The sequence below is a fragment of the Chelmon rostratus genome, chromosome 4 (assembly GCF_017976325.1).
Source record: "Chelmon rostratus isolate fCheRos1 chromosome 4, fCheRos1.pri, whole genome shotgun sequence".
Lineage (NCBI taxonomy): Eukaryota > Metazoa > Chordata > Actinopteri > Chaetodontiformes > Chaetodontidae > Chelmon > Chelmon rostratus.
The window spans coordinates 25,965,638-25,987,798 of record NC_055661.1 but is presented as its reverse complement, the minus strand read 5'-3'; the positions used below and the strand labels follow the sequence as shown (position 1 = coordinate 25,987,798).

At 44.5% G+C, this 22,161-nt stretch overlaps 4 protein-coding genes across 4 annotated transcripts in view; 1 reads left to right on the top strand and 3 right to left on the bottom strand.

The window, feature by feature from the left end:
* wwc3 (WWC family member 3) overlaps nucleotides 1-5,451 on the bottom strand; it is a 34,039-nt gene extending 28,588 nt beyond the window's left edge. Inside the window, exon 1 of the mRNA XM_041936131.1 lies at nucleotides 4,703-5,451. Within this exon, the coding sequence (XP_041792065.1) occupies nucleotides 4,703-4,848 (146 nt within the window). The 5' untranslated portion in view covers nucleotides 4,849-5,451. The remainder of the gene's footprint in view (nucleotides 1-4,702) is intronic.
* Nucleotides 5,452-7,279: 1,828 nt separating this feature from the next.
* Nucleotides 7,280-8,779, top strand: LOC121605741 (putative claudin-24). Its single transcript, XM_041935794.1, has one exon. It carries the CDS (start codon nucleotides 7,567-7,569, stop codon nucleotides 8,224-8,226), a length of 660 nt encoding a protein of 219 aa, XP_041791728.1. The 5' UTR covers nucleotides 7,280-7,566; the 3' UTR covers nucleotides 8,227-8,779.
* Nucleotides 8,780-14,170: 5,391 nt separating this feature from the next.
* Nucleotides 14,171-14,923, bottom strand: cldn34a (claudin 34a). The gene has a single exon (XM_041936182.1). The coding sequence runs from the start codon at nucleotides 14,921-14,923 to the stop codon at nucleotides 14,171-14,173; it is 753 nt and encodes a 250-aa protein (XP_041792116.1).
* A 1,343-nt stretch (nucleotides 14,924-16,266) lies between these two features.
* shroom2a (shroom family member 2a) overlaps nucleotides 16,267-22,161 on the bottom strand; it is a 32,612-nt gene continuing 26,717 nt past the window's right edge. Inside the window, exons 7-11 of the mRNA XM_041935926.1 lie at nucleotides 20,660-21,259; nucleotides 19,507-20,082; nucleotides 18,271-18,442; nucleotides 17,847-18,119; nucleotides 16,267-17,735 (exon numbers count right to left, since the gene is read on the bottom strand). Coding sequence (XP_041791860.1) covers nucleotides 17,463-17,735; nucleotides 17,847-18,119; nucleotides 18,271-18,442; nucleotides 19,507-20,082; nucleotides 20,660-21,259 — 1,894 coding nt within the window. The 3' untranslated portion in view covers nucleotides 16,267-17,462. The remainder of the gene's footprint in view (nucleotides 17,736-17,846; nucleotides 18,120-18,270; nucleotides 18,443-19,506; nucleotides 20,083-20,659; nucleotides 21,260-22,161) is intronic.

Here is a 22,161-nt window from a genome sequence, read left to right as displayed (position 1 = left end):
AACAGGCTTCCAACAGCTACACTGTGTTTTAATGCAGGGCTGCTTCCAGTCTGAATGTCCACTAAAGCTGGATTTGTCACTGTGAGTTTGCCAGGTAGGCAACAGAGACTCGAGAATGATATCAAACCTGGCCAACAAATAGACGTAAGGACAATGTGACATTTTTACACTTTGATTTTGCACTGATTAAACAACTGAGACGGGTGGATTTGGTTACCTTTTAACAGAGCCAAGCTAGCTGTTAGTAATCTTTGCAAGCTAAGCATCCATTGAGCTTAGCATCGGTACCTTCATATCGACATATATGAGATCAATTTTCTCATCTAACTCGGCAAGAAAGGGAATCTGCAAAATCCCCAAAATGTTGAGCTACTTCTTTAAAGCCACAACGTAATCATGAACACACTGTAATCTAGATGTAAGCAGATATAAAGACATTTTTAGGAGTTTATTCATGCATTTGTCAACAACTGCAACACATCCTGTGAAAACCCCGTAACTGAATGCTGGTGTATAATAATGAATGACCATATAGCACTAACACAGAGAGAAACATACTGTAAACTAAAATATCTGCTTAAAGCACTTTTATATCCTGAATATAAATGCTAAACAAAGGGCGTTAATGTGTTACCCAAAAAGCTAAAATGCACGTCTCATTTTAGCGTGAAACTAAACTACAAGCACATAACAAGCTGCTGAATTACAGCAAAAAGAGAGTTTTCACGTCTTTCTCACCTCTCACAGTTTGTAAAAAAGCTACGAGAAGCTGTAAAGCACAGAAACGTACAGAACAAACGGGCAGAGCGAGTGTCGTCAACTCCATTTTTCTTTCTTTTTGAATAAGAATTGTGCAGATGTGTGGAAGGAAAAAAAAAAACAATGGTGGCCCAGAGCTCGAGGTTGGTCCACTGAGTTTGGCATGTCCTGTTTAGGTAGCATTCTTCACAACGTACACATAAAAACACAAGCAAGCCACAGCTGAACGTAGCAGCTTCAGAGCTGCATCAACGTACAGCCTGAGAACTGATGCAAAGCACTGCCTGGACAATTAGATCAACCATAAATACAGGTAATGAGTTGGGAAAGCAAAGCATCAAAGGGAGGAACGCCTGTCACACTAACTGCTGGAGGAAAGAGGTTTGAACTTCCAGAACAAGGAGCGAAATGAACATATTGTGTGCTCATGAAAAAGAACACAGAAAACACATAGAGCTAAATGACACTGGATCAAGCAACGGCATGTTCGTAACCTCCCCCCAACCAAAAGACAAAAAAGAGCCATCATAATGAAAACACTGGGGGAAGCAAAATAACAGCGGGGTTCAGCGCATGTGAATAACCTTTCGGTGCTGGAAACACAGCTCACCCTTTCCAGAATAATTGAATTTGGTGTGCTTTGTGACCAAGTATAAAGGCCTCCCTTTGCTGAGCGGCAGGCCGGCCATGGCTGTTGCATAACAGAGCTAATAAAGGAGGCCTACAGGGCCCAGGATGGAGAGGAGGAGGCAGACACGTGGGAACTGCCTCTGTTCTGCTGCTTTGTCTGGGGCCGCGAGCAAGCAGAGCCCCTGGGCATTAGTGTAGGCATGCCTAACATAACGCTCATTCCACAGTAACAAAAAAGCCCCACAGAAGTGCTCGGCTTATCTGCAGGAGCTGGCAGGGCCGCCCCGAGCACTCGAGGTATCCACCGTCTTCCAAATAATCATCAAGAGTGAACGCAGTGAGGGATGTAGATGCAGTTTACAGGTTTGCATTTCACTCTTTGTGCTTGGAAGTTAGGTCAAATCACAGTGAGGCTGAACACCAGAGTTTGCTCTTCTGCAGGCCGTGTGTTGGCAGATGCTCCATCAGTTTCCTAGGTATCTGTGCACTGTGTTCACACATCAATCCAATTTTTCACTACACGCCGTCACCTAACCGACGCAGCTCCATCCAGCCTCTCTTCCGCCCCCAGACATCCAGCCTACCAGCGGGAACAAACTTGAACTCTGGCTGATACGCGGCTCCGCTACAGCTCATCATGATCATCTCCAACATGTCTGAGCTCAATGGCTCTTGTGTTTTAGAGATTAGGCGAGAATTCACTGCTGACACGCCTCTCCGCAGGTCAGCAGACTCAAGCCTCGAACACATCGGACGACGGTAGCTGGGAGCTGCGCGACGTGCCGAATCACAGTACCTGAAGTTGGCGTCGCTACACAAGGCGTTCACACTAACTGCTATACTGAGCTTTGTTGGTCAGAGCATCAGGAGTTCAAGAGAAGCTCCCAAGGCCTTTGTTACCCTTCCAACACAGATTAAACAGATTGTGCCCAGAGTATGGAGAGTTTGATCTCTGCTGAATAAGACATCTTTCATTCAGTCTGTGAGACAAGCTACCGAGGTCCGACCAACACTGAGCCCTCTGACTGGGTAACATCTTCCAACCAACCTCCAGCAATCAAAAGTCACTGCTGAAACAATTAGTCCATTAACTCATAACCCGATTGACAGTAATTAAAAGGCAACAATTCTGCTAATTGATTGTCGTTTTTTTAAGCAAAAATGCAAAACACATGTTGTGTTGTGGCTCCTCAAATGTGAATATGTGCTGGTTTTCTTAGTGTCATATGATTAGAAATTTAAGGTCTTTGGTTTTTGGACATGTGAATAAGTGAACCAGTAGGAGAATGGTGACGATGGCCATTTTCACCATTTCTGACACTTTAAAGACAAAACAATGTAGAAAAAAATTAAAATAAAATCACCTAATGACCCAAATAAAATTAGGAAACGGGGCTCTGCTGGCTGACTTAAAATATGAAAAGATCAATTCATCTTCAGCCAATATGAAAAGTTAATATCAGACAAAAACATGACCATAACAAGGCTGACTAAGCTAAGAACAATAACATCGGCATCATCATGAGGATCGTTTGTAGTGAGAAGATCACCTTACGTATCACAGCTTACAGCCTGCACCCGACTTTTTCGTCTCAGTCCACGTAAAACATCTCAAGAATCTCATCACAATTTGTTTCTCAAGTCTCTGGCTCGTTCAGTCGCTCAATTAGCAGTACTTCACGTTCAGTTAAAGGCAGTAACTTATGATGATGGAGGTCTACAATAACATGCGGTAGATACCCGACAACAATCCCTAAACTGTCAGCCTTTGATTTTCGTTGCACAAACAGAGCAGCTGTCACACACAGAGAGAAGCATGAAGCCTTATCACCGCTGCATTCATCTCTCTGCTCCTGCCGTCCACATCACGCCTGAGTGGCATGCAAACGGTCCTTTTATCTGCAGCTTGAGGGAAAGGGCTACATTTTTGAAGAGCGGCAACGCTGACATTGAATGGCTGACGCCTTTTTGTACCTGTTGCATGTTAGCAGAAAGTCAGCTTTATGGCTGTAGCGTGATGTGATTTACAGTCAATATCAGGTGGTGACAGAAGACATTCCTCCGGCCGAGATGACCTATAAATCACCGAGCAGCACCAGAACAAATGCAGAAAACATTCTTTAGTCATGCAAACGTAAAACCCCTGATCCCCTCCGTCCAAGCTGACGACTTTAAGATCTAGAGAAACTGCTATCAGCCTCGCACACAACAATGGTTAATCATCCTGCAGGGAGGAGGGGGGGCCTGCAAGGAAATCAGGTTTCTCTTATCTAGATTACATGCAGCTACTACATTCCCAAATCTGCTTTAAAGTGTCACACAGACAGAGACGGAAATTCAAAGCCCGGCCATGCGTGTTTTTGTCAGGCGCTGTGAGTTTCTGTGAGTTAAAATACTTGCTATAATTCCCAGTAATCTCACAAAGTCTGCTTTGAATGCCTGATTGAGCCTGTTTCTGGGTTGGTGAAATCCCAGTCCCCACAAAAGCACATCCTTGCAGCTTTCCCAGTGGCCCAACTAGCATTCCTCACATATTTTCACAAAGATTTCTGGGAGTTGGAGTTCAAAAACTCTTGTCGTACTAGCCTCCATTCTCAAATCCAGTTAAATACACACATTAGATTACATAATTTAGGGATTACTACAACATTATGGCAGTCTTCAATTCTGTGCCTCGCACCGCTGGACTCCAGGGGTCTTTGCATGAAAAGGAAAGGGGTGCTGGATAACAATAGCTCACTGTGTTAAGGTGTGTGAGGCAGGAATGCTTCAGGTCACTGGAAGTCATAAATCTACTGAGCTTGCTGCTGAGTCTGAATGAGGTTTGAGGCAGACTTCTTCCTCCATGAAGAGGAGTCAGAGCAGTAAACACTCAGGTGGCCACACTGACTGCTGGTCAGTCTGGACGCAGGCTGATGCTCACATGAAGCTGTGTGTAATTGCATGTCAAAGACCTGTCAGACTCATAAAGACACGCATTACTGTGAGCTGCTGCACGGTGGGTGACCATGGGCGTTACATCCCGTGTTTGCATGGGAACTTCTTCAAGAGGAGGAGGGAGGGAAGGGGGGCACAACTGCTGCCAAATCTCATCTGATTCATCGTTCGTGGCTACAATATCCACCGCAACCTTGTGTCACATTAAAGGGAATTTACAGCCCTGGTCCCCACAAATACAAAACAAAACTGCCCTCACTTCCAGTCGCCCCCTCCCTCCGTACGGCCGCCTGGCATCTCCTCCACTCACTCATGTTAGCTTGTTGAATTAAAATCACTTTGTGTGAGTGTGTGTGCTCCCGGGCCTTTAGCATACCTATCTCTGGGGTCAATCCACGAAGTCTGCCGGGTGTTGTGGTCGATAAAAAACACTCTGCCATCGTAATCCCGGGCTTCCTCCCAGCCCGCGGGCAGCGGCAGCTCCGAGCTCTCTCTCCGCTTACCGCCGCTGACCCACGGCATAGCGTCGGGATGGTGAGAGGGCTGAAGCCCTCTGCCCTGCTTTTTATCCCCCCCGAAAAAAAAGTCGCTCTTCACTGCATTACAACAAACTCGACCTCGACGCACTTATCGGCGCGAAGAAAGGACGCGCAAATACACACGTTTCCGCCGGGGTTTGTCCGCTGAAAACGTCCCGCTGGAGGTACATCCACGTTTCGTCTTCCTACCCCCCAAAAAACACCACCGCGGCGCTCTCACGGTCCTCGGTCCTCCATGTTCGCCTCCTCCACCATATTTCATTCCTCCGTGTCCATATTCGGGTAGAGCCGATTTGCATAAACGGTCGGACGTAAACTGAGCGAGCTGCCCCGTCCAATGGGGGGACTTCAGAGCTGAAAACTTTAATTAAAGTCTAACCCAGCAGTCAAACCCAGCTTTATTAAACTAATTTAACCTTTTACTGATTATTCAGTCGGCGGCGGTTGGATATAAAAGAGGCGACAGCGAACGCTTTTAGCTAACGTTGCTGTTCAGATTTCAGACAACAACCTGTGGCTTCGCATGACGAAACTCATCATAAACTTCATAAATCATTATAATCAATATGAAAAGTTAAATTAAAGTCTCGTCACAGACACAGATAAATCGTTTACACGAGTTTAGCTGTAATTTAAATCCACGGACAACTCCCCCTGGACGCCGAGACAAACCCGGGGTTTGTTGTGGACCGCAGGGTTATTAAAGCGGTACAGCAGCGCCACCTGGTGCCTCCGGTAGATACAGCAGCGTTCACAACACTGGAGATTAAAAACTTTTATTATTTCAGTGTATACTGTGCTGACAAGGTGCGCGTTGCAAACTAATTCATATTTATATATAATTCAGACAGAACAACAGGGTTGGGGGAGAGGTTAACTCAATAGGTTTATCCAGCCCTGTGGAATTGGAGTGTGTTGGTATTTATTGGTGCTGCTTGAGTCTTTTCTTCCATCTTATTTTAAATTAATTTGATGAAGAAGTGTTGACCTGTCAGCCTCTACAACTAAAGAAGGGTCAGAGCTACAGTGTTCTTTGTCCTTGTGATCACTAACTAATGATAAGACAAGCTGAGAAGAATAAGAAAATACCACATCACAAAATTATATTGAATCATAATATATATTATTTTGTAATCACATCTTGAGTAATCACATTAATAGATAATGAAATAAATTGATTTATTCATATCATAAATGTACTTTGTGTACATGTACCTCTTCACTGGATTTAATTTTTTGGATTCTTTAGGTAAGTGGCTTTGTTGACCTCTACCTGTTAGGTGAAGGCACTGCAACAACATTAAAACTTACTCCCTCACGATTTTCTTCATTGGTTTCTAGTGCAGTGACTAAACTTCAGTGGGACATGAAACTGAAGTGGAATTTCCAGTATGGGGGAATTTCTGTTGTCATTACGCCAAATACATTCTGCCTGTCTGTGTCACTGAGGAAATGTTCTTCTAAAGTTGTGTTTTCTTCTGAGACTGTGGGAGAAAATATTGTCTTTTTCAGGTGGGGATTGGTATTACCAGTGATTCCAGCCCACGGCACAGACAATGCACTGCAGGCTGACACCAGTACACCTGACTCTGTGTGTGTGTGTGCACATGTGCAGCCGAGCAGACGTGGACTCTCTGTGGAGACGTCAGTGCAGTCAGCTGAGCGTTTTGGAGGAGGAGTTTGGCGGCCTGAGGATTCTGCCTGTGCATTTCTGTATGTGTGTTTGTTTGTGGTTGTGCAGCGCTGTGTGTGTGTCTGTGGCCGGGAAACATCTTCTCACATCAGAGCTTTGATCTATCGCCTCCTACGTCCTTTTCCCACAAGCTATGTAGTGTTCATATGAGAGCAGACAATAAGCTGCACTGTTGTTTCTGTTTCAGTCACATGCAGCAAAGAGCCTGACTGTGACACGATGACGAATGTAATAAATTCCATAAGATGTGATGCATTTTGCTTCACTACATACATCTCACCATCCATTGAGCTGATTTTATTGTCCTAATTCTATTCCATGAATAATAAATGAATGATTAATCACTGTGTTTATGACTGTAAACAGTTAACTTATAAATCTACAGGATGAACACTTTGTGGACAGTATTGAGTGGAAAGAAACTCTAATCTTAATCACGCAATATATTTACAACAGGACATTTTGTAGCATCTCTTGAGGCAGCACAGTTTATGAGAAGTTTATCTGTGTCTGGCATTTGTAAATAATAACTTGACTCTGTTGTTTTAAGTTGGCTCATGCTTGTTTGTTTGCTTACTTATGACATTTCTGTCTCTGTGAGGAAACACAGGATGCATAAAAATGGACCCCGGGGAGTTAATTTCTTACGTAAAAGTGCACGATATCCTGTCTACATTTAATGTCATCCCTTGTGGCCTGCTGCTGAGACCGGCCATCTCTGCCTCTGCCCCTGCTGCCCATTGGCACAGCAGCCGGAGCAGGAGGACCACAAAGGGGAGGGCCGAGCGGGCCCCCTCTCCTCCCTGCAGCAGAAGATGTGTGCTCCTCTGAGTGGGAACTGTTTGTGAAAGAGCTCAGAGTCCGGAGCCCGAGCGGTCGACTCTAATTATCAGGTGTCGTGAGCAGCTCCTGTGCCGACTGGACGTCCGCAGGCCTCTCCATCTGAAGTGCAGCCGGAGAAGAAGAACTCTTGTGGGTCTGTCGAGCGTGGAGGCCAGAGAGTGAGAGATGGACACATGCGCCTGCGCTTTGGAGCTGCTGGGGATGCTGGTGTATGTCGGAGCGTGGCTGTGCGCTTTGGCCACCACCATCTTACCGCAGTGGCTGACCATGTCCACTGCCCTGCTGCCGGTGGAGAGCTACGAGCTGGGCCTGTGGGAGACGTGCGTGGTCCAGGACGTCGGGGGCATGGAGTGCAGAGCTTACGACAGCCTGCTGGGCCTTTCCAGTGACCTCAAGCTGGCCCGCATCCTCATGTGCTCTTCCCTTGGTGTGGGCGTGCTGGGAATGTTAGTGGCTATACCTGGACTTTACCTGGTCAACAGCTGTAGAGAACACGGAGGCTGCAGGACCAAGAGGACTTTAACCATCATAGGAGGGGTGCTGGGAATGATTTCTGGAGTGCTGTGTCTGATCCCCGTGTCCTACATGGCCCATTTAGCTGTGATACATTTCTTTGATGATAAAGTACCCGACGTGGTGCCGCGGTGGGAGTTTGGCGATGCCCTGTTCTGCGGCTGGGCCGGAGGATTCCTCCTCATAGTGGCCGGGCTCCTTCTGGTCACCTCTTGCTTATGCTCGCAGGTGGAGCCTCAGCCTGTGCTGCAGCGCAGATACCAGGTCATGAGTACAGATGTTTCCTTCAGGAAGCGCTCAGAGTACGTTTAAGGGACAAATCATAGAACAGTTACAGTTTCCTGCATAGAGACTGACAGCACAACACAAATCACCTGTAGAACTGCACTTCAAACTGCTTCGAAATAATGATGTAAATATCAAACATCATGTATCAGAGTTGCTTTGTCACTTGTGGATTTTGATCAAAAGTTTTGTAAAACGGTGAAAATGAGACCACCAAATCCTCAGTGAATGTGTGTTGCACCTGTTCTTAATGACTCACCCGCACAATCCAACAATACAGTTTCAAAGAACCTGCTGTGACCAGTAAAAATGAATATTTTTCTAAAGATATGTTTTATAAAATGCTTTATGTTCCTTATTCTGAGGCGGCTTCTGGTTCTGTCCCTTATCAGTGCCAACAAAGAAGAAAATACAGTTTCAGGTCTGTTTTACAGGACGCCGTAGCTTTTACAATGCTGTGATTATAAGTTATTCTTAATACTAAAATATAGAGAAAGCACAAAATATTCTGTTCCCGGTTATGTTTGCTTATGTGCTGCACTGTGCAGCACATTCAGATGATTCACATAAAGAGCTGAATTCTCTTGAAAAGTTGTCTGTTTTTTCTTTTAAATTGCTTTCTTGTGCTAGTGTTGTATTCTTTATTATTATTTTTTATTTATATTGATACAAGGAGAAGCTGTGGCTTGAATCTGTATGAAACAACCAGCATATTTTTCTTCAGTTATGCCAGAGGCAGAAACACGGCTGCTCCTTTGCGCTTTCCCCATCCAGTCGTCTACTAGTCACATAAACCCAGAGCCTATTTTGGTCTGAAGTGGTCCCTGGTGGCTCTGTAACCAGACGACAAGCTGAGCAGGGGGGTGTGGGGGACTGAAAACAACCGTCTTGGTCCGTCAGGTGTGTCTGCAGCGGTGGAAACACAGCTTGAGACTAATTCCATCAGATTTCCTGGTCACTCGCTGGGCTAAGCTGTGTTTAATGAATGCTCTAATGGGCAGCGTGTACTGGGAAGAATGTAGAACAGGTTGCCCTTGCGGCTCTTGCTTTGACATAATTATACAAATTTGCCAAGGTCATAGGGCGCCGCCGCTCTCTGCACTCCAGAACTGTCTGTATCATTTACATAGACACAGGTACAGTGACATGAATGTGTTACTGCATGGGAGGAGGACGACTTCTAAACCTCCACATCCTAATGATGGTACTTTTTGTGGAGTCGGTGCTTATAGAATGAAGTTAATGAGAGATAATGATGTTTTCACAGAAGCATATGTTGCCTGAGGGGCCGGCAGACTTTAAAGGATATAAAAAGTGGTTCTTAGGCCTCACAGAGCAGATTGAGAGGCACCCTCGCCTCCTCTGACGCCACACAGGCTGCAGGGAGCTGCCTGGTGTCTCTCAGTGTGAGGGCATCTATCAGCAGGGGAGGCAGTGAAAACAACCGCAGAGATGTTCTTCTGATTACTGTAAGTGCTGGGCAGCGTGGCAACACAAAGGAAATGGGATGTCCTCTTCTCATGAGGAATTTTATTTAAATGCATCCGACAAACAAACAAACTTACTCGGAGGGGGTGATAAGCAAAGTGCTCGCAGCACAGAGAATATTGTCAAATGATGTTCTGTCTTTGTAAAATGACTGACTGGAATATGATGCTGACAGTTCAGATGGAGATAGAGATGATCCAGTCCTGAGTTCAAACCCTGATAAGAGATACTAAGATCAGATAGTCAGTGCAACATGTTTTCCACAGCTCGACATTCTCATAAATGATAAACCATCCTGATAATGTTCCTTTACATCACAATTGCCACAACCAAATCCCCTTATCTGCCTTAACTGACGCGCATGGATGAAAGCAAGGACCAATACAACAATGTCGTAATATTCCAGAACAAGTAAAATATTCATGTCAAATGTGCTGAAAGTACAAAAAAGCAAAAGTGCTCGTTCTGCAGGAACATCACCCCTGTGAGCAATACTGATACTGGTGGAGGTGGAGCTGGTTTTAACTGCTTTATATACAGTTTGGAAGTTTAGCTCAGTGATTCCCAACCTCAGGGTCAGGCCCCCCCAACGGGTCAAAAGATTAATGTGAGGGGGGGTGAGATGATACACAAATTTGTGTTCATTTTTTTTCTTTTCTCATATCTTTGCTTTTGTAGATAGTTTTACCTTTTTGGACCTTGAACAGTTATTTAAAGGACCAGTGTGTAGATTTTAGCAGCATCTAGCTGTGAGGATGCAGACTGCAACCAACTGAATGCCCCTCCACTGACCCTCCCCTGTCGAGCCTTGGGAGAACCTGCAGTCGCTGCAAAAAACATGAACAATGCAAAAGGTGCTCCGAGAAGGCAGTGTTTGGTTTGTCCGTCCTGGGCTACTGCAGAAACATGGCAGCACAACATGGCTCCCCCCATAAATAAACAGAGCTCATTCCAAGGCAACAAAAACACAACAACGCTTATTTTCAGGTGAGTATGAACTAATGAAAACATTGTTATGAATATTATATTCCTCATGCCAATAGATCCTGCACACTGGACCTTTAAATGAAGCCATTCTGTAGTTGAGAGAGAACTCCCCCTTTTTTTTTGCATGGATTCAACTGGGCCTATCCAAATTACTGGACTTTTTACAGTTGTCATGAATAAGGAAATTAGCAATAGAGACTAAAACAGGTTTTTGTACCAGGCTGTAAACATGCTTATTTGTACTGCAAGCTTAAGCATTTTACTGTAATATGGCGGCCTAAAGGGAATCATTTGGTTTTGGAGCTAGCCTCAAGTGGCCATTTGAGGAATTGCAGTTTTTGAGTGTAGGCTTAATTTTTCTGCTCCAGAGGTTGTTGCATGGTCAAAACCTGGCTCCTATCATTACCCACAATGCAACTCTAACTACTGACAGTTCTCTCAGAGATTCGGGTGTGTAATGCTAGTAGCGGCTAATGCAGCCTTTAGGCTCTAGCCTCAAGCAGAGATGAAGAGCGGGCTGCAGAGTTTGCAGTGACACCACTTGAGGCCATTTATTAGACTTTGTGCCTCCCTCTGCAGACACAAATGGCTTTATACAACTCTTTCCACATATGCATTAGTGCTCCTAAGGCCCTATAAACATACTATGATGTGTAAAATCAGTGGAGTTCCCCTTTAAGAGAGGAAATTACTCTACTGCTAATAATTCATAGGCATCTGAAACAAGGGGCTCCAATGACAGCTGCTTTTGTAAGTAATCACAAGACAAATAGGTTGGGGACCACTGGTTTAAGCTTTTACAATGTACTGTATGTTAAAAGCTCATCATATATATCTTTTTATATTAAATAGCAATCTGAAAAGTAACCAGTAACTATATCCATCAGATGAATGTTGTGGAGTAAAAAGTACAATATTCCCTGAAATGCAGTGCAGATTAAACATGGAGTCGTACACAAGTAAGTAAATTGCACTTAAGTACAGATCCTGAGTATGTATAGTTACTGGCCCAGTGCCAGTATGGCACTGATTATAATCATTTTTATTTGATTTTGATATCTCGGTTGCAGGAATCTCCAAATAAGATAAAAGAACATGAGGCAAAATCGCTCATCTGCTTGAAGCTTTACCACCCATCAGCTCTGATTATTTTTAACTGTACTGTTGCCGCGCCTCCTCTCTCAGAGCCTTCTTATCAGTGTTTCTCCATTATCCATTATAGCTGATAGAGTAGATGAGTTAGCCCACCAGATTAGATAAAACAACGGCTCAGGTTCTTACGCCAGGCTTATATGTAGAGGGGAATGTGCAAGAGAGACATGGGGGGGTGAAGACAGAGATGAAGGGATGGATGGAAAATTATTTAAACGCTTTCCAAAAAATCTTTAATCCAGAGGAATGTTTTTGAATAATAGTCAGTTAAATGAATATCAGTGGTTTTCCTGTTGCAGATTACTGGCACACAGAAGGCAGTTTTTGTCTGTCCATGATGAAGCGCCGCACAGTCTTGGTCAGAGCAGGTCTACCTTTCATCCACTCTTAGACTTGTGTTTTTGACAGAGAGCTGTGCTCGGCTGAAGAGGGCCTTTTGTTTCCCGGCAGCTAGCCGCCTCCAGAGAGGTGCAGCAAGCGAGTGTGTGTGTGTGTGTGTGTGTGTGTGTGTGTGTGCGTCTTTCTTCCCTGGCAACAATCACTACTGTGAGGCTGCCCCCCTCCATGCTCACATGCCTGCTCTCGTCAGCCTCCTACCCAGGTCACATGAGCAGGGCCCCCAGTCAACCTGACCTGCTAAGATCCCTCCTCACATGGAGCCCGTCAGAAGCCCACACCTTGGCATGTCATGCCACCTCCCCCGGCCTGTGTGGTGATAACGCTGATCAGTCATTACAGGAACACTCAGATTGCTTACTCCAAACAGCACTATTGGATAACACTGGAGAGATAAAGTTTATAATAAAACCTGTCCCTGAACTCTGGCAACACTAATCCATTATAGCTGTAATCACTTAAAATAGAATCTAACTAGCATAATATTATATCTGAAGGTTTTATTAAGAACATGACAGCAGGAACCATCAAATCATACACAATATGTTGTATTACAGTACAATATTAAAGCAGCAATGAACAGTATTCTTCTATTAATAATTAATGGGGTGACCAGATGGGAACGTCTCTCAGCACAATGGCAGACAAAAAATGTTAGCGAAAAGCGAGCACACATAGTTGAGTATATAGCAGCTGAAGCGCTAACTTCAGATAAATAGTGTTAACTTCCTTATTGAAAACCAAAACAGAGATTAAATTAGAGTTAACACTGGACTTACATACATCAGGTGGACATAAACACAAAGAAATGCTGATGTTGCCCCACATCTGCTGGATGTGTAAATCCCACACTATAAGCTAGCTTCCCTACAGAAATGGCAGAGAGACAGTGTTAGCAACAAGCTAATCAACATGGTAGTGCATTTAGCAGCTAAAGAGCTAACTTAAGCTGAGTGACTTCCTTCAGGAGTTAGCTAGCAAGAGCAAAAAACAGAGCTAAAATGAGTAAATACTGGATCAATCAATACATGTGGACAGAAACATGACTCCAAATGAATGCTAATATTACTCCATATTTGCTAGAGGTGTTAATGGGCAACCGTTTGCTAATGAGATTGCCAAAAAGCTAGCGACCAAAAGTACTTATGTAGCTTACTTTACTAATTACCTACAGAGCTACATACTGCCCAAGGTAAACCAGCATGATTCATTGTGCTATGAGGGCATTTTCTAACTCCTATTTGTGAATGTCACAACATGGAAATAGAATAAAATACACAAACACATAGCAGAGTTCACCAGTACACGTACACCATTCACTAGTACACAAACATGATTTGTGATTTAGAGTACAATTATCTTAAAATGGGTACAGTGCTACTTTTCTCTTAGCCAGCACTGAACCCTTGTTGTAAAAGATTTTATATCTGGACTTGATTTGATTTCAGCTGGTAATGAGTTCCAGAGTTTACGGCCCTTCACGGAGTGAGCTGACTGTCCAGACGTGGATTTATGGTGTGGTATTTTACAGCTGCCATTCACCATGAGGCTAGTTACTCTGTTACTGTCCTGTCCTTGAACATCTGGAAAGAGACTCTGGGTCCAGACTGTTGACCGTTGATTGTGCCTTTTTAGTGTCTGACAGTGAAAAAATCGTTTTTTATTTTTCAGGTTGTGGTCCAGTGACAATGAATTCTTAACTGTTATTATGGATAATGCTGCATTTTGATTTACCATCCTGGATTCATGTGTTGCTCACAGAGTTTTTAGTTGGCTACTGCTCCGCCAGATAAGTTTAATTTCATACTGTAGGTCCTAATTTCATGACACATCTTTGAAACTCAGCAGCACTGTGTTTTAAATGTAACTTATCTTCTCTGATATTGTCCAAGTCACTTCCCCATGGATTGAAAAAATTGAAAATCCAAGATTATAAATTAGCAAACTCTTAGGCTTCTTCACTGCGAAATGTAGGATTATCCCTGCCGTGGTCGTCTCCTTTCGGTAAGTCAGACTTCTGAGCCAGGGTGGTTTCTGTCCAGGGACCGTGGAGTGGGTCTTTGGTGTCTTTGGGGTCCTCCAAGTTCAGGGCCTTCCAGACATAGTGGTAGGAAAGGAACAGCAGCCCGCTGATGAGCATCAATATGGAGGCAAACATGCCCACCATGATGGCTGAGCCGACTTGCTGCCTGACAGGAGCTGCAGGAAGGTGGAACTCTGGAGGAAAATCTATGGTGTTGTTCTCCAGCACAGATTTCATGTTCCATACCAGCGGCACCAAGCAGGACACCCCTGTCAGCAAGTACAGGGTCCCTGCCATCACAAAGACCAGCCTTATGTTCCTATGGTCCTTAACAGAGAAGTAGGCCAACCTCATGGCCGCCGCACCGCTGATGTTTGCCGCCACACCGCAGACCACCCCCAGCAGCATCAGCACCTGAGCCACGGGGATCTCTACAGGGGCGAATTCGTCCGAGATGCTGATGCTCTGACAGTTCTCCATTTCGGGAAGGGCGTGACTGTAGAAACACGTCCTCCAGATGCCCACCCAGGCCAGGCCCGAGGTGATGACTGACACATTGGCCACATGCCACAGCCGCCACTCGTTGAGGCCGACTGTGGTCGTGATGAGAATCCAGGCCACTGACCCGACGATCAGGGCCAGGAACTGCCGGTGAGCTGTGTGAACCAGGTAAATCATCCTGCTGCTAATGCTCAAAGAGACTGATCACATATTGTTGAGTTCACACAGCGTGACTGACCTCCATCACACCTGCTGAAAACAGAAATTTAAAAAGCTTAAACTCAGACGCTCAGAGCTTTGCTCAGTACATCCACATTGCTGTTCTGCCATTATTTTCATGAAAAAGCAAATATTTACAGAAATCAATGAGGGTGATGAGGCAAAACATTAAATATATTGTCTTTGCACTGTTTTCAATTGAGTAGGTGTCATAAAGGATTAGCAAGTGATCACATTCTGTTGTATTTATGTTTTACAGTGTTCTATCTTTCTTGGATTTGAGGCTGCAAGTTTTTCTTAAGTAATCAATAACAACAAATATGTTGAGGAAAAAGCAAATTACTTTGTTTGAAGTTTCGAAATGTACATCAATACCATGCAAAATAAAAACTTAGCCCTTATACGATGTTCGGGTCAAAGTTGACCCGTTTTCAAGTTTAGGTATGTAAAAAGTACCATTTGCTTTTTTGTACTGGAACGAGGCTTCATCTAATCCTCAGACACAACTAGTTTAATGCAACAAAATTAATTTTCACCATTTTCGTAAATTCTAAAGGTCTAAAAAAAAAAAAGAAAAAGTGACATTTGTGGTGTTACGGGTCAAATTTGATCCAGCAGAGAATACTGGCTCTTGTATGCATCACTTAAAAGCTGTGGGTTGCTGTGGATCAAATATGGCTCAATGTGCCCCACAACACACACAGGCTCCCTTCACCCCACATGAACTCAAACTTTCTCGCAGAAGCTATGCGGTGAAAAACAATACTGGATGATAACAAGTGTTTTTAATATTTTTCAGGCTGGGTTAAATAACGGGTCAAATTTGACCTGTCAAAACAAAAGACGTGGGCAGCTTTCTAACACATTACAAGGGTTAAGTATTGATCAATCACGCAGAAAACTAGAATAAAACTCCTGTTTTCTAGTAACTGTAGGAACAATTCAAGCATTACTGTCATTAATGATTGTCCATTTGATTGCAGCTTATACAGTAAAATAAAAGAACCCTCTGTTACGTCTCATGATTTCACTCACCTTGATGTGCCTGAAGTTCAGATTTTCAGTTTAGCCTGAATCCTTCCACAGAAGCTGTATTCACCACTGGAGAGTGACTTTGATAGTCCACATTTTGCTTTGGTTATGTGAGAAGAGGGCTGTCACACCTGACTGTTAAAGATATTCCTTTTCATGTCAAAGTCTATCAGTAGAGAGGAGGGCGTGGTGAAGTTAATGAGTGACAGTGAAGATCGAGCTAATCACCGGCCGGAAATCAATCAAACGTTACAACGTGATTCCAGCAGACTCTTTATTTGATATAAAGGAGCACAGCTGATAAAGTGTTAAGAGTCAGGCTGCAGCAGTGCATGAAGCATGTGAAACTAATATTCTCAAATGTGCAGAACAAACATCCTCCAACAGGGTTCACCTTTGGGTGAGTGATTTAATCTTTACAGTCTGAAACTTGAGACCGGAGTTAAAAAAAAATGCTTTGCAATGATTTAGGTCCATATTTGGTTGCAAAATGATGAAATTTAAAAATTTTTAGTGATGAAATTTAACTAGAAGTCAAGTAACAACTGTGGTAACTATGCATTCAACATCTGCACCGTGGATAACAAAACACAGTGAAGTAATAAGACAAAATACAGAAACACTTGGTCAACTTATATGTGGCAATATCATAATCTAAACAAGTTATTTCTGGCTGTGAGTGAAACAGCACCGACAGATGCAACATGCAGAAGTGGCTGAAAAGACGAGACAGTGTCGGCAGTGACGTGGGCGACTCCCCAGGCACTTCAAACGTGGAAGTGCTGCTGTTCTCCTGTTTAGTGAAGCTGAACAAGTGCTCTTTAGAATGACCAGTATCTGCACACTTTCTCTGCACAAGTGCATTCACTAACATCCCACCATCCGTTTATTGCAGAGGAAAAGTTTCTTCAGCGAGGAAAAGAGGGCACAAACATTTTAGTAAAAGGCCACTAGTTGATATATAAACGTTAACAAAAAGCTTTGTGTTTATTCAAATATTGCGCCAGATTTGATGGATTTTGTGAAAAGGGTTCCAGATTGTGAAACAACTTAAACATAAAACATGATGAATACTCGTCGCTCAGTGTGTAACACACATCAGGTAGCATGGCTGCTGAAATCAGTTGAAGATAAAATACTGTCCCCTCCTATGCAGATTCAAAAGGCTACAATAAATTACTAAAAAAAACCCATCAAAATAAAAACCAAGCAAAAATGGCATGAAAGACATTAGAAACAGTGGTTGGTTGTTGCCAGAAAAAGCAGCATCTTTCACAGAGGAGTTACTGATGGATGCTGGCAGTCCAGGTGAGAAGATGTGAAGTAGTAAGACGAGCTCAGATGAGGCTTCACAGAAGTGAAAAATGTCAGAATGCCTCTGTGGATTCCTCATCTCTGTCTCCCTCTGCTGGACACAGGGCCCAACTTGAGCAACATGTCTTGATTTCATCAGCGTCCAACTCGCTCAGAAGGCCAGCCTCTGCTCTATCGGCAGACTGTCCATCAGACACTTGAGCTGCTCCTCGCCCAGTTTGATTTTATCCTCAAGCTTGCGCTGCTCGATGATGAGCGCAGACTTCATCTTGACAAAGTGCTCATAGTCTGTAAGGCTGTCCTCCTGCAAGTAGTTGCCCAGGATCTCGTAAACCACGCGCTCCCGGCGGTCCAGGTTCTCCTTCAGCTCCTTTGCGTCCTCATGCTGTCGAATCAACAGCTTCCTCTTCTCAATCAACGTCCGCTGGAGATGAAAGAAACAGATTAGGGTTTGAAAAGATACACAGAGATACAATTCTCTGCTGATGGGAGGACGCATCTGTCTGTTCCATTTCTAGGGTTTACATTAACTCACCCTCTCCTCAGCAGTAGCATCCTCCTCCAGATTGTTGAGGGCGTTCTCCACTCTGGCCAGACGGCCCGACAGGGACAGCAGCAGGCTCACCACCTTGTCCAGGTCCCCGACAAACATCCTGAACTTGTCCAGCTCGTTGGGTTTGCAGACCTGCTGGACTCGAGCCTCCACCTCATCTCCCAGGGCGTTGTTGTCGAGGACGTCCTCCTGAAGACTCTCCCGGGCTTCTCGCAACACCTGAAGCTTCTTGCTAAGGCTGTCGATCAGCTCTTGCTGCAAAGACAGAAGACGCCAAACAGGCCTTTAATCTCATCCCCTTGGTTCATTTTGTTATGCTGCACTGCTTACATGCTGACACCCACACAGTTACGTTTTGTCACCATAATAACAGTAAATCTGAATGGGTTCAGTGGGTGTATGGTACCTTCTTGTTGGCCAGGTCAATGTCCAGTTCGTCTTCAGAGTCCTCCTCCTCCTGCTCCTGCTCCTGCATGTCTTTCATCTTAATAAGGAGTTCAGCTTTGGGAGCTGATGTGCTGTAATATGTAGAGGAGGTCACCATGGTGACAGCCGCCGCCATACTGTCCTCCTTTTCCCTGAAATATAAGTAACAAATAAATGTTTCTCACATTACTAAACGAAATAAGACTGTAAAAAACGAGGCCCATGCAAGAACTACTCGTACAAACAGATTTGTGGCATGTATAGTTTTCTCTTTGGTACCCAGTACAGGGGTTCCCGAACCATTTTGAGTGACATTTTGTTTGTTTTCCATAAAAATGAATTACCAGTGTTTAGGTTAATTTGATAAAGTTTGCATTCCTGCTACTAACACTCTAAATTGAGTCTGGATCTTTCCACCATCTATGCATTACTTTTAGCTAATTATTTCAACTGTTTACAGTTATCCATAACTTTACAGTAAATATTTCGACTTCTTTGCTGGCTTGCTAACTAGTTTTCATGCACTCTCATGGTTATTTTTCTCCTTAACACAGATATAGGTATATTTTTCAATTAAATCCTAGTTTATATTTTTTTGTGTGTCCGTCTGTCTTGTGATTCAACTACTGACACTGTTACATTTGACTGCTCATTTCTGACAGAATGACCTGAAGCTCCACAATGTGACATTCTTCTTTTTACTTCTTTGGTAACATTTTTTTGAATGAATCTTGTCCACAAAAGGACAAACAGGCAGCCTTGCACAGCTGATTATGCTAATGATCAAATCTCGTGAAGGTAAACCTTCTCCTGAACAGGTGGCACTCATTTGGCCGAAACCAGCAATTTTATCACATTTGTGCAGTTGAAGAGAACTGAATCTGACTTTGAGCACTGGTACGAGCAAACCGCCCCTTAAGTATTGTGCAAGTCATGTATGTGAGTTAGTTTCACCTCATACGGAGGACTAAATGTGAAAGAGCTGATGATTTTTCATGAGTTACTGTACATGTCAGGCTCACACTCATATCAAACTAACTGCATCTGCTGAGAGTAAATACACTGCAGGTCAAGCAAGGTGAGGTGAGCAGGTGAGCTGCTGCATGTACAAATTAAATGCATCTTGAACGATGCACTTGGCTGCATGTAAGAAGCACGTTTAGTACTCCAGTGGATCACAGACGGCCATCTGTCAGGCCCAGTGTGTGAGGCTGACCTTTCCTCAGCAGGCCGGGCGACTGTCTGTTTCGGGGACACCTTCCTGCGCTGGTGAGCTCCTCCCAACAGCTGCTCCCCCTGAGGGAAGATACCCTCCATCAAGTCCATGGTGGTCTTCATCTTGCTCTGGTCGAGAATATCAGCTAGCGATTTATCCTTCCCCATGATGTCCCGGGCCAGCTCATCTCTCTTCTGATCCTCAGACAGTCCTGTGGTTACTGTCGTCCTGTTGCTGCCGGGCTCGTCTGTGGGCTGTTGTGGCTGCTGACTGTTGGAGATTAGGTGATCTCTAATAGTACTCATGTACACGTCTCTCTGGGGCTTTGGGTCTGTCTGAGCGGCCGGCGTGCTGTCGGGCTCCCTCTGGCGAGTAAAGGCACAGAAGACCGAGTCCTGCCCTGCAGCTCCCAGACTGCCGAGCCTGGTTAGACCAGGACCCTCGGGTTCAACAGCAGGGGGGTTGCTGTGATGCAAAAATGGACAATTCTCCTTCTCCGTGTCTCCCTCTGAGTGGACAATCCTGATGGGCACTTTCTTCACTGCAGAGGTTTGGTTTTCTAACACATGCTCCATCCTGAAATATCAGAGAAAGAGAGAGAAACAATCTTACAAACAGAAGCTGCAGGAATGTTCTTTGTGTTTCTCTGTGAAAGGAGGAGAAAATGTCTTGCAGTTATTCCAGCCACGCGCTGATTTAAAGTTTCACTGCATGATGGCAACTGAGATTTTTTCCATGGCCAGCATGCTGGAATATCCAAGACATCTGGGCCCCTCCCACCACTTTGGTTTCTGCTAGCTGTAACAATCCTACTGCACAGTCATAAGTTCACTACAGATGATATCAATTAGTTCTGGATCAAGAAGAAGAATAAACAGCTTCACAATGGGAGCATTTCGACTACATTTTAGGCATTTAGCTAAATTATGCCAAGACCGCCAGTGGCTTTATTGAAATGTGGAGAATCCCTCTAATTTACTGCGGCTTGATGGTACTCACATGTTGATTCTACAAAGCAGTGACTCTCAATAAGCTCCTTTGTACAAGCAGCATAAAGACACGACGAGTAGAGGAGCTACAGTGACTGTGCTCTGACTAAACTGGGCGGTTGTTTAAATAAATCTCCCTCCCTGATGAAACCAAAAAGAATTACCTGTTTGAGTCTTCATCCTGTAGAGAGACGGGCGGCTTGTCACTGAGTCTCTGTGGGGAAAACTGTGGAGATGGCGAGCGCTGCCCCTCCATAGTGGCCGGCCTTGAAGATCTGTGGGAGGAAGCTGGGGGAGAGGAGGCAGGCTGAGGATTGGATGTTGACAGATGATGTACTGCCCCTTGTCCTTTGTCCACAAGTCCTTTGCCCTGCTCAGATTCCTTTGCAGAGTGGGTGGGGACAAAGGCGGAGTTAGGGTCAGTGTTAGGAGAGCAGTGGGTGATTTCGCTCTGGGAAGCAGTGAAGGACTCGTGGGAGTTGACCTCTGGGCATCTGGGTGGGGGAGGCTTCTCCAGCGCAGGGGGCTTCCTCCTGGGCCCAGACGGAGGCTCGGTGTGGCCGTGGTCCTCGGGCTGAGGGAGCGCAGACTCTCTGAGACTGTGAGAGACAGATGTGGGTCTGTGGTTCATGGTGGCAGGGGCAGCTCTGTGTCTGCTGTCAGGGTTGGTTCCTGTCATGGGCGGAGGGGGTGGCACTGAGTAATGTTCAAACTCCAGAGGCTTTTCTCTCACTTTACAGTCACCAGGCCCTCTGTCAGAGAACCTGAGGAACACAATAGAAAGCTTTTAATTACACACTGTGCAACAGCCAGGCAGCACGGGCTATCATCTGCAGCTCAATCAAATAACACACTGTGGCAGCCACTATGATTATGCCAGCATGACAAGACACACGTCTCCCTCTCTGCTGCAGCCTCCTCCCTGGTAACTGTTCAGCTGGCAGCTTGAAGAGGAATATTTCAGTTCCCACAAGTCAGCAAAGAGGAATAAATAATCCTCCAGTGCAAAGAAGCAAGACCGGATCACTTTTTCCTGCCTGATTCACATTTACAGTTTTAACTCTTTGTAGGTAAAGTTAGACATTGAAGAGAAACAAGATCAGAGGAATCATGAGAGGCCTGAAAGTGAACTAAATAAGTAGAAGTGACTATACACCCAGATTTCACCCAGTATTTGTCGTGTGCTTTTGCATAATTTAACCATACAATGCAACACAGTGGAATGCTCTCATCAGATGTATGGCAAAAGCAGGCAAACCTACCAAAAATACTGCTGTTTTGTGCTCACAGATCCCATTTCTGTGCATGCTCGACACAAATTCAATTAAGAGTACTCAGAGAACATTAAGACATAAATCACACAGTTTTCATTAAGGACAAAGCTGTATTGACTCTGCAGTCACAAGGTACAGTACAGTGACAGACAGACGCCATAGCTCAAACCAACTCGACCAATTTGAATTCTTGCAAGCTGTGACAAGTCACCCAATGAACAACTGCTGTTGCAGCTTACACCCTCCCTCATGCCTCAGCCTCAGCTCTGCATAGAGGGAGAGAAAGTTACATGAAACATGATGCCAGTGGTATTACTGTAGTATCTGGTGGGAGGAATATGAGTAATGTTACCATGATGCCAGTATTTAACCAATAGTCCATATTTATGTAA

Bases quoted from the DNA above. Each gene is read 5' to 3' on its own strand.
- cldn34a (XM_041936182.1), bottom strand. From the start codon at position 14,923: ATGATTTACCTGGTTCACACAGCTCACCGGCAGTTCCTGGCCCTGATC.
- LOC121605741 (XM_041935794.1), top strand. From the start codon at position 7,567: ATGGACACATGCGCCTGCGCTTTGGAGCTGCTGGGGATGCTGGTGTAT.